The sequence below is a fragment of the Nelumbo lutea genome, chromosome 5 (genome assembly GCF_056320005.1).
Source record: "Nelumbo lutea isolate HS-2025 chromosome 5, American lotus-T2T, whole genome shotgun sequence".
NCBI classification, from domain to species: Eukaryota; Viridiplantae; Streptophyta; class Magnoliopsida; order Proteales; family Nelumbonaceae; genus Nelumbo; species Nelumbo lutea.
The window spans coordinates 53,498,480-53,510,486 of record NC_142688.1 but is presented as its reverse complement, the minus strand read 5'-3'; the positions used below and the strand labels follow the sequence as shown (position 1 = coordinate 53,510,486).

General features: G+C 37.7%; 1 protein-coding gene across 5 annotated transcripts in view; it reads left to right on the top strand.

Annotated features, from left to right (window-relative positions):
• LOC148852445 (RNA helicase family protein) overlaps positions 1-12,007 on the top strand; it is a 162,873-nt gene that overhangs the window by 87,102 nt on the left and 63,764 nt on the right. For all 5 annotated transcript variants that reach the window (XR_016099758.1, XR_016099759.1, XR_016099757.1 and 2 more), the window contains 7 exons: positions 3,691-3,843; positions 3,970-4,071; positions 4,175-4,327; positions 5,223-5,327; positions 9,373-9,513; positions 9,646-9,735; positions 9,843-9,899. Coding sequence is in view for 2 of the 5 variants with exons in the window: in XM_088947301.1 (XP_088803427.1) it covers positions 3,691-3,843; positions 3,970-4,071; positions 4,175-4,327; positions 5,223-5,327; positions 9,373-9,513; positions 9,646-9,735; positions 9,843-9,899 (801 nt within the window). In the remaining 3 variants the exon portion in view is untranslated. The remainder of the gene's footprint in view (positions 1-3,690; positions 3,844-3,969; positions 4,072-4,174; positions 4,328-5,222; positions 5,328-9,372; positions 9,514-9,645; positions 9,736-9,842; positions 9,900-12,007) is intronic.

Sequence of the window (12,007 nt, the reverse complement as noted above, 5' to 3'; positions counted from 1 at the left end):
ATCAGCCACATGGGTTCGGCCCAGCCTTTGTTACAAGGCCTGGTCGAATACACTGTTAAAGACAGTGCACCCCCTGAAACCCATCGAATGGGCTCTATGGGCCCAACACTTACCCTAAGTGGTCCATGGGCCAAGCCACCTTGTAACACCTAGGGACTGTGGGCAGATGCAAGATTAGCCCATCAGGTATTATCCTCAATGGTCTTACACTTAACCTCTCAGTCCTTAATGATCATACACTGCTCGACAAGAGAGGACCTCTCCCTCGGCTGCAAGGAACAGTGTTGCACTCTCCACTTATATGGATCACGAGAATTAAAACCCTTTTGCAAACATTTTAGAAACCATAATATATACACTTTTATATCTCATATAAAATATACTTTGCAAAACAAATCTCAACGATTGAAATCGGCTGCCGGCAGTCTTGGTTTCCAACAGTGAGAGTGCATCCCCGATCATTACCTTTGTCCGACAAAGGGGCTGATCCTGTCACTATGATCACCCACTCAGATGAATTCTTGGATTGTCCCAACATACCCAGGTTTTGACCCCCGCTAAGGATCTCACTGATTGGTACATCAAAGACAGCCCGATCCGACACCTAGTGCAGTATCATAATCGAGTCTAGGGGTCGGGTGTAACTTTCTAGTTTTGCCCATCAATCTCCAAGGTCTAGGGCAATACTGGAAATCTGGTCCAGTTCAAAGATTCAATTAATCCCACACTGTATGTGCCTAGGGTCTCACCCCGGTAGCCGAGACAATCCACCCCAACCGACTTGGTGGCACCACAGTGTCAGCCTTGTCAGAATAGGTCTCCCCAGACCGACCCACTGGCTATGAACATTCTAAACTAAAACGAGTCTCAATAAGTGTCCAGTTTAAGGGTATTACACAGAAACATACCAAGGGAACATGAATCAAATATGCACTTTTATTCATTTACAATAAACTCATAAAGTACATCAATTTGATTGAAGCTAAGGGCATACCTAACTGTCTAACAGCTCACACACTACATCCCTTTTATCTTCCTTCTTTCTGTCCCTCTCTGAATCACCCTCTGTTTTGGGTTTGTCAACTACCAAGGCAGCTGTAAGCGGCTGAGGTTGCATCATGACTTTCCTCCTGGTCTCTTCACTGTGCACTAAGGAGTATGCCTGAGAGAGGGTCACACTATCTCTGGTCAAAATCTGCTACCTCACAATATCATATTCTGAATTCAGTCCTACCCGGAATTCAAACACTCTGTTTGTCTCGATGTGCTTTCTATGTATCTGAGCATCTTTGGGACTCTCCCACTCAAGAGTCTCTAAGTGATCAATCTCATGCCACAGGGACTTCAAGGTAGAGAAGTAGACCGACACCGGTTTCTCTCATTGTTTAAGGGAATTCACCTCACATTTCAACTCATATGCTCTGGCAACATTAAGGGGTTGGGAGTAAGTCTCTTTCATCACATTCCATATCTCCTTGGCTGTCTTTGCCCATAAGTAATTTCGGCTGATATGGGGCTGCATAGAATTACAGAGCCATGTCATAACCAAGTAGTTTTCTTGGTCCCACTTGGTATACATAGGGTCTCCCTTGGAAGGTTTTGCCAAATCTCCCAAGAGATACCCTACTTTGCCCCTTCCCCAATAGCCATCATGGCTGATTGCGCCCATTTCGAATAGTTTGATCCATCAAACTTTACGGTTGTAATCTGAAAACCTGTCTCAGAACCACCACCATAACTGCTGTTCCCAAAACTACCTTCTGCCTGATTCTTAAACTCCATTTCGGTCAATAACTAGAAGTCTCAAAATTATGGTTACTACAGTCAAAACCAGCACTAGGACTCCCAACCACAGTCACAAAATCAGTATAGAACCAATCTGTACTCACGGTAGATGTGCATGAAACATGTATAAGACTGATCTGAAATCAATAACCACACACAACAGCAACAGTCCGAACTGTTTTCACCCCTTTAGAAGTGTTCGAAACCCCAAAAGAAAACTGAAAAGCAGTTTGAAGAGCAATCTGATATGCTGAAGCCAATTTGAGGTTTTAATCAGTCCTAAGAGCCGTACACTCCAGACAGTACCGTACGGATAAGGTTTGTATTAGGGTTAATATGAAATTCTAAAACTGATCAATGTTGAGGAGAACTATTAGGGTTTGCCGTAGGGATAAGATCACAAGGTTCGGCCTAATACTAGGGTTTGCCGCAGAGATAAGACAAAACCCTAGAGAATAGAGAGATAAAACCCTAGAGTGGTTCGGCCACCCTTGCTGGATAGGTCCAACCTATCTTCTCTGATGTTACTTCTCTCAAAAAATAAAAGACTTACAATAGGATGCAGTTCGCTGCCTACCAAGGTTACCCGAACCCTAGCCTTCTCTGATTCTTCCTGATCACCAACTCGCTGCAACTGTGGCACTTCTTCAAACAGCTGCTAATCCTCTGGAGATCTCCAAGAACCAGTCAACGAACTCTGCTTTCTCAGCTTCCAGTCTTAGATGGTTCTCATGTGGTCGGCTGGACTAGACTCACATGAGAAGCCCTAGCTCTGGTACCAAGTAGAAGTTCAGGACTGTTATCAGTCTTGAACTCTAATGGATTTCAGGATCGAAGATAAGAAGAAAGGTAAGAGGAAAGAAGCGGAAGAGGGAGGAGAAGCAGTAGAACACAAGGGTTGAAAGGAGGAGCAGAAGCTTAATTTCCTGCCGCCGCCACTTTAATTAATATTTATAGGTTATGCTCATTACATGGAAAAGACAGATCTGCCCTTAGTCTTTACATAACAAATAGAGCAAAAAATAAGACTGAAATAAATAACTGAAACAACTAAATGACCAATAGCTAACCCTAGGCAGACTAGAACATCTTCTAATCTACGAACACAGTGAGACCGTAGCTGTGGGGCCCACATCAGTGTTCTCCACAATTTCATATTGAACGTAGGACTGATTGCAGTCCTATTCGACTACTGTGTTCTTTTTGCTGTGTTTGTTTGCAGTGCAAATCTATTTGCACTGATGCAAAACTACGGCAGTGCAAATGTTTTTGGTGTAAATTTTGATCTTTTTTTGTATCAAATTTTACCTTACTTTGATTGGTTACAGTACAAATGAAGTAAAATAAGACCTAAAGCAGAATAAAGTAAAATCCAAAACATAGTTAAACCATATTTTGCATTTTTTTTTTCATTTGCACTCCTATACATTTGTACTAGTACAAATAATGGAGCTGTAATAATATCAAATCTATCCTTCTTGAGGTGAGTGTCAACTGAATGGAAGTGATTACCATTTTCTTGTCTTGGTGCTTTTGGTTCTTTAGTCATGGGAGTGTTGGTGGTTCAGGCTAATATTGTATGTCTTAGTCGCTTAGGTCTCTTGGGGGTGGCATGGTTTGTCTTTTTGCTTTTCTCCTTTGCCCCTCCCCATTCGGAATCTCTGATCTCTATAAACTTTTACATCTTCCCTTTTTTAATTATTAAGTATATATTATTAAATATAGTCATTCAATTAATTATCTGCTCAACTTCATGAAGAACAGTAATCCAATTAAATAGTCATACAATTATCTGCTTAACTTCATGACTAACCAGTGCATATTTTTTATGCCTTCTGTAGTTTGTGTAATTTTTGGTTTAACTGTGGTGTAACTTTTTTTCTGAAATTATGAACTCCTTGATAGTTTCGGAGCAGTACTGTTGGCAACCACCGGGGGAAGAAGAACCTTGTGTTATCTTCTTGGGGCGATGATTCTCTGCTCTCTGAAAACTATGTTAACCCATATTATGTTCCAAGTTCTTATCAATCATACAGTGAAAGGACTCAGAAGAATCTGGTAACATTTTTTTCCCTTTTGTTTGATTAATCCAGTAATTCACTTCCAAATGCAACCTAGTTGTATGTTATTAGTTTTGCTTTCATGTTATATTTGATTGTGTCTATCAACAATGTGCTTGTGCAGAAATGCTTGAATGAAGATGTAATTGATTATGACCTCCTAGAAGACTTGGTTTGCCATATTGATGAAACATATCCTGCTGGTTCTATACTTGTCTTCTTGCCTGTAAGCCCTTTGCATAAGTGGTTGATTTATTTTAATTTAATTTCTATTTCTTTTATTTATTGCACACTTGGCATATGTTTTCTTTTCTTTATATTTCTTTCAGGGTGTTGCAGAAATTTACACACTACTCGATAAACTAGTTGTTTCATATCAATTTGGTGGAATCTGTTCTGAATGGCTTCTTCCTCTACATTCCTCTTTATCATCAACTGACCAGAGAAAGGTGTTTCGACAACCACCTGAAAATATTCGTAAGGTAGCTTTCATTTCTGATTGGACTGGTATCAGTTTTTTCTTATTGGTATTGATAATTCTCAGATATTACCATCTATTTTTAAGATCTTTGATTTCTTTTATAGTTTTCTAAGGTTTTGTTTGATATCATTGCTGTTTCTGCCTGAAATGTTTTGGGTTAATCAATATGGACTTGTGAGAGATATTTTTTTGTTCATGAAACTTGTACAAATGGCTGTTTCTACCTGAAACATCAAATTTGGCATTTCAACTATGAATATCATTGTTCAGTCCCGGACATGCATTTTTCTAGTTGAAGTGACACATTTGTGATGTGACAGCACCGTTTTTTTTTTTTTTGATAAATGATGAAATTTTATTAAGACTGAAAAAGTATTACATCAAAAGTTACAAGGCAATCATCCCAATAGAGGCACAAGGTGCTGCCCCCAAAAAGAAACAGAATTACAACTGAGCCAGAAAGAGTTCAGGCTTATGCACCCCCAGTTTTACAATGTAATCAGCCATCTGATTTGCTGATCACCTTTCCTATTGGACACTTAGTATTGATTGACCCAGGACGTTTCAGGTAGTTTTATTTTTCATCAAAATTCTTTGTTTTTCTCCTCTACGTTGTGGATAGGAGGGGGAAGGTTTCTGTTTAACAATGTTAATTCAGAAGGATTCCCTAAAGTTCTGTTCAAACTGTTCACTTTTATCTCTGTCCCCATAGTGTTTTTCAATTTCCAGATTTTGTTGTATTTCAAGTGATGTTTGTTGTATTTAAACATGTTAACAATCAATGAAGGTGACTTCTTTACTGCTGGATAAAGTGCACAAGAGGGCATTTTAATAGAAAAATGCACTTTCAATGATGAATTTTGTGGGCCTTTCCAATCCATGTCTCTCTATTTCAGGTTATTGTGGCCACAGATATTGCAGAGACCAGTATAACAATTGATGATGTAGTTTATGTTGTTGACTGTGGTAAGCACAAGGAGAGTCGTTATAATCCACAAAAGGTATGCATTCTTTTTTGGATTATCATGAGGTGTAAAATGTTGCTTATATAGATTTGATTCCTATATGTTACCTTAAAAAAAGATTTGTTTTGCACTCGTGTTTTGATGTTATCTAAGAAGTTGGTTCTTGGTTGTAAACAGGAGGGTAGACACTTATATTTTAAGTTATCTTACTCATGATTTTGAAAATTAAACCAGATCAGATTGTTGGATCGGTTGACCTGGGAACTGGTTCATGGCTCCGGGTCCGATTTTAGATGCCCAAACCTACCTGACTGGATTCCGGACCAGATGGTCAGACCATTTGACCTGGGAACCTTTGGCCAAAATGGTTCCATTTCGGTTCAGTTTTTAAAACCATGATCTTACTTGTGTTGTTAAGTATGAGCTGAACATAATGAAGATCTGCTTTATTATGGACAAGTGAAGAAATACAAAAATGACAAGTGTCTCCGTAGTTAGACCATGTGAAGGACCTGATACAAAGTTACAGAGATAGTTTAACCCATGGTTCAGACTTTCAATATTGATAGACATTTTACCATGTAGATATGGGGAAATTTTGAGAATATTTTTCTAATTTCACTTGGATATTTGGAAAATCTAAAGAAGTCAGGAGTTTTTTTTAGAAACAGGGAATTAATTAATAAACCTTCAAGGAATTGTTAGAAGAAGTATAGTTGCACATTTATGACTTTAAAAACCATAGCAAACCACTGTATAAATCAAATAAGAGAAGATTAGTCTTAAATAGGTATATTTCTCTCTATTTCCCACATTTTTAGAGGAAATTTAATGTTCTTAATAAAGTGAATTTCTATTTTTTCGATTAATATACATGTTGAATGGTATATAAAACTAGGGAGCTAGCCAAAAGTTAGTTTTTTATATTATAAAATTTTTATCGCCTAGGCGACTAGGTGTTAGATACTATATGCCCTTAGCTCCAATCAGATTGATGTATCTTTTGACATTTATTGTAAATGAATAAAGTACATAATTGATTCATGTCATTGTGGTATGCTTCTGTGTAATACCCTTAAATTGGACACTTATGAGACTCGTGTTAGTTTAGAATCTTCACAGCTGTTGGATAGATCTGGGGAAATTTATCCTACCAAGGCTGACATTGATGTACCACCAAGTTGGTTGGGGTGGCTTGTCTCAGCTGCCAGGGTGAGACCTAAGGTACATGTAGTGTGGGTTTTCTTGAAACCTTGAACCGGACCAGAATTCCGATATTGCACTGGACCTTGGAGATAGATGGGCAAAACTGGAATGTTACACCTGACCCCTAGACTCGATTATGATACTACACTAGGTGTCGGATTGGGCTGTCTTTGATATGCCAATCAGTGAAATCCTTAGAGGGGGTCAAAACCCAGGTATGTTGGGACAGTTCGAGAATTCATCTGAGTGGGTGATCATAGTGACAGGATCAGCCCGTTTGTCGGACAAAGTGAATGATCGGGGATGCACTCTCTCTGATGGAAACCAAAATTGCTGGCAGTTGATTTCAACCATTGAAATTTGTTTTGCAAAATATATATATATATATATATATATATTATGGTTTCAAAATGTTTGCAAAAGGTTTTAATTCTCGGGATCCATGTGAGTAGAGAGTGCAGCACTGTACCTTGCAGCCGAGGGAGAGGTTCTCTCTTGTCGGGTAGTATTTGATCATTATGGGCTGAGAGGTTAAGTGTAAGACCATTGAGGGTAATACCTGATGGGCTAATCTTGCATCTGCCACAGTCCTTGGGTTTTTATAAGGTGGCTTGACCCAAGAACCATTTAGTGTAAATATTGGGCCCATTAAAAGCCTATGGTGATGGATTCAGGGGTTCACTGTTTCCTACAGTGAATTCGGCCAGGCATTCTATGGGCTGAACCCATGTGGCTGATGTGTAAATCAATGTTTGGGTCCCACGCCATACAAGGATAGCCAACTGGGCAACAGTTAGGAGGTTAAGTGAGCACATAGACTTAATGGGCCTAAAGCCCAATTTGAATTGGCTTAATAAGATTAATTAATTAGGGGCGGTTCTGGGATTTAGATCAACAGATAGGATAAAGGATTATCCCTATCCACTCAGAGATTCCAGATCCAAATAAAGATTTGGATCAAGAAACTTCTAATTTGATTAGGAAGGCTGATCTTTATTTGTAGAGAAGATAAGGGATTATCCTTATCTCTTAAAGAGAGTCCAGATCCAAATACAAGATTTGGATTAGGAAACTCCTAATGGGATTAGGGGATGCTCTCTTTAAAGGCTATAAATAGAGGAGCAGGGAGTACCTCCAACACACAGTACTCAGTTTGCAGACTACAAAGAGAGAAGAATCTGCGGTTTGACTGCTTCTGTCTTCTGCTCTTTCCTACTCCTGCTGCCCCTGTCAGTTCGATCTCCACCTGTAGGAGTGATCAAGAAGGGTTCTTGATATTACCTTTTGGTAGAAAAGGTAATCTGAAGTCGTGCTCACCAGCCCTCCATCACATTCTTGCTGAAGAATTTGGTTTTGCTAAAGAGCCATCTTGCTGATTCTGCTCCACCTCACACTGTGTCATCTTTAGTGGGAGCAGTCTTTGGTTTTCTCCTTGGGCGTGAACACCTTTGTTGGGAGTTACTGTTACTCCGTATCAGGTATATCCCTCTCCTACCTTTTGGTTTTAGATCTGGTCCGATTTCGCCTAACCTTCCTGCAGGGTTCAGCCATCCATATGATGGATCTCTTATCCCTTCACTAGGTGCCCTATTGTCACCCAGAATCACATAGACACCTTAAAAACTATGTTATGAATGGTGTGTTCTCTATAAAGTCTTTTTTATAAAGCCTTGGCAAGGAATCAAGTGGAGAAGTTGGATGCGAGGGGTCTTTGGGGGAACCTTGTTCTCCCTAGGTTGGAGAGGGTTTTCCATGGCTATTTGCATTGAACAGTATTCTTACCAGGATCACATCAAAAGTATAGGAATTCAAATGGCAGGGAGATGCTACTTATGTTTGGCCAAGGAAAAGAATTTGATGCACTTATGTTTTGAACATTGCTTTTTTGAAGTAACATATGGAGATATTTTTTATCTTTTTTTAGGGTTGTAAATGAGCTGAGCTACTCAAGCTTGGCTCACTAAATACTTGAACTTGACATGAAGATAATCGAGTTTGAATCAATCTCAACTCAAGTTGAGTTCGAACTTCACAATACTCAACTCAAGCATCGAGCGAGCCATATTGAGCTTAAAATAAAAATTAAATTTTAATATTTTTATTTATAATATAAATAAATAAATTTATAATTGAGATTCATTATATATTTTTGTTATAGTATTTATAATATTAATTTATTTATAATTGGCTTATGCCAAGTTAATATCAAGTAGTTCATGAGTATTGATTCAACTTGAGTTTGAGTAGGAAACTTGAAACTCGATTGAGTTCAAGTCGAGTTTTGAACTTCAAGTTTTTAAGTCAAGCTTGAGCTTGAGTAGTCCAATACTTGACTTGACTCAGCTCGATTATAGCCCTAGACTTTTTTGTTTTGATATGTGGGAACCAATATCTCCAAAAGAAATTTTTTCTCAACAGCCTACTTTGAGAGGGAATAGGAAGACTAAAATCATATGAAGTTGTGTTCCTTTTGCTATTTGTTGGGAAATTTGGAAGGAGAGAAATAGAAAGTTTTTGAAGACTAGGCAAATCATAGGGATCAAATTGTATTTTCCAGTGGGAAAAGATTATTGGGTGGATTTTAATACTGCTTGAATTTGAAGGGGTATCAAATGATTCTCTTGGGAATGGATTCTGGTCATTTTTGGAGTTTGTATCATTGAGCTGTTTTTTTTTTTTTTCTTTTCTTGTATTTTGTTGTTTCTGATGTAATGTTTGGTGATCTCTCACCTCCTGCTAGATGTGCTTTTTTATATACCAATAATTTTCTTTTTATTTATTACCAAAAAGATATGAATTTGTAAATATGATAGAAGTTGTAGATTCTTTGTACCATGCCATGACAACCTCTTAAAGTTTGCCTAATTCCTTTTAGAAATTGTCGAGCATGGTTGAAGATTGGATATCTCAGGCCAATGCAAAACAACGTCGAGGAAGAGCTGGGCGTGTAAAACCTGGTATATGCTTTTGCTTGTATACATGCCACAGAATTGAAAATCTCATGCGCCCATTTCAGGTATTTTCTCTACTACAATTGCATTATGGTGTTTGTTTTAGGTTTAGTTTTTCAATCTTTTTTCAGTCCTCTTCTTATTTTTTAGGATTTACTTGGACTTATCTCTCATTGGATCTACTTGCCCTTGTAAAGGTACCTGAGATGCTGCGCATGCCATTAATTGAGTTGTGTTTACAAATTAAGTCACTTTATTTAGGATTCATAAAACCATTTTTATTGAAGGTAAGAAATGCTATCTTGAACATATTTCTTTAACCTTTAGTTTTGTGATTGTCCTTAATGAATATTCATCTAGATTTTGGTTTATCAAGTTATTTTTCTGTTTTCAGGCCATAGATCCTCCACGGGAAGAGGCGATAACTTCAGCCATTACCATGTTATATGAGGTACTTGTTGAAGTTAGTGTTTTGGTCCTAGATAGCTTTTAGTTGGGGACATGTTGCTTTTCCCAAATAGTTGCTTCCTGCCAAACTAGCTTCGTAATCTCAATTATTTTGTTTTGGGTGCATGATCCCTTGCATAGTTTGACTGTCTAGGACTAATCTTCAAACTAGTAAAAGAGGACAGATGCTATTGTGTGGCTCTTGCATTAGCTCGCCATTGTCTTGTTGATGTTTGCACATTTATGGGTGTTCTTATATCCAAAAAACATTGGGTGCTAATTGGGAAGCATGCTATCTTTGATATCTGGGCACACCACTAGTGAAAAGACAAAATATTCCTTTATTTGTAATTATAAACTTTAATAGATTAGGTTGCTTTTCTTTTTGGTAAGAAGATTAGGTTAGTTCTTTAAAAACATATAGTATTTGGCAAATAAAAAGTGGTGTGCCTGGTTTATGAAAAATAGGATGTGCCTGAATCTTGGTCCAAAATTTTATTGTGAAGATGAAAAGCAATACCAAGAACCTCATACAGAGGAGGACCAAAGTCAAGGGAAAATCCCAACAACATTGTTTCCCTTGAACTGATTCAAAACATATTGTCTGGACGCTCTAGCAGGCAAGTTGGCTATAAAGTAAGTAGTGTCAATTTCAGAATCTAATAGAGGGGATCTCAAGGATCTCATCTCTTTGTATCTCATCTCAACAACATCTATTTTATTTCCTTTGTTGCTGTTTAGTTGCCATTTTTATTTCTTATTGTTGGTGGGCTTTAATTCTTTTGTTAGTGGGCCTATGGGCCAGGTTACTAAGTTGCTTATTATCATTATTTGTTCTGCTGCCTATATGAGGGTGCTGCTGTAATTTCTCTTTTAGTTATACGAGTTAATAAAAGAAATTGTGGGAGAGACTAGAACCCATGATCGGTCTTCTTTCTTCTCTCTCTCTTCTTCTCTCTTTTCTTTTCTATTCTTGAACATGCTGCAGGTATACTTGATCTTTAATTGCTGCTATAATTAAGAAAGTCTACTCTTTGATATACTGTTTTAATCTCCATGGGCCTGAAGAGGAACAGATAACCAGTCAACCAATACATGCTTAGAACCACTATCACTAACTTAGCACCTTAAAATCAAGTCAGAAGGGAGAGGGAGAGAAACTCTGGTTTCACTAAATCTTTCTTTGAACCTACTAGAAATTTCGCAAACAGTAAATTAGTAGTAGAGGGAGCACTTACATGAGATTTGATGAATGGATCAAAGAAATGAAAATTAATCACTCAATAACAAATTGACTATGTTATTCATAAAAAAAAAAAAAACAAATTGACGATGGAAAAAAGTAGAGAAATTTGACTTTTATTCTGAAAATCAGGATCATAACAACAGAACCAGAGAACCAGTCTGGCTGTCTTCTCATAAGAACTGTTCAACTAACCTTCCTAAACTACCTCTTGACATCTGAAGCTCTATTTGTGATCTAAATTTATCAACTAAATACCCACTAATACCCTTGGATGATTCTTTGAAGAAAAGAAGACAAAAGTAGATACTTTCTGTCTCAACTGAGACACAAGCAGAATTTGTTGTTGGAGGTAGAAGATGGTGATGTGTCCCAGGGCAGGGGTGATGGAATTCCATAAGATTTTTTGGAATGGAATCTTGATAGAGGAGAGGTTGGGAAATGGAGGTCGAAATGTTCCTTTTCAGAATGTGATTAAAAGATGCTTGATGTTGTAAGTGTGAAGGTAAGGGAAAGGTAGCTTCATCCTAGGTTTAAAGTGCTGCTTTCAATGCAAATGTTGACCACTAAAAATAGGACAGGTTCCAGAAATATCAGAAATTTCTGTAGATTTATGTACAACTTTTATAACAGTATGAATACTAATCTATGAAAATATTTATTAATAACTTTTGATATTAGAAATGGACATTTTCTTTTGAATAATTATATCAAAGAAAACGATGCTTCTGAACTGATTATACCACATCAGGATGGCCTTTTCCTCCACAAAGAATAAATTTCGGAATTTCAAACTGGAAATGGACCCAGTTTTTCCTTAATGGTGATGGGTCACCAGCTCAACTGTCAAGTTGAATGGGCCAGACAGT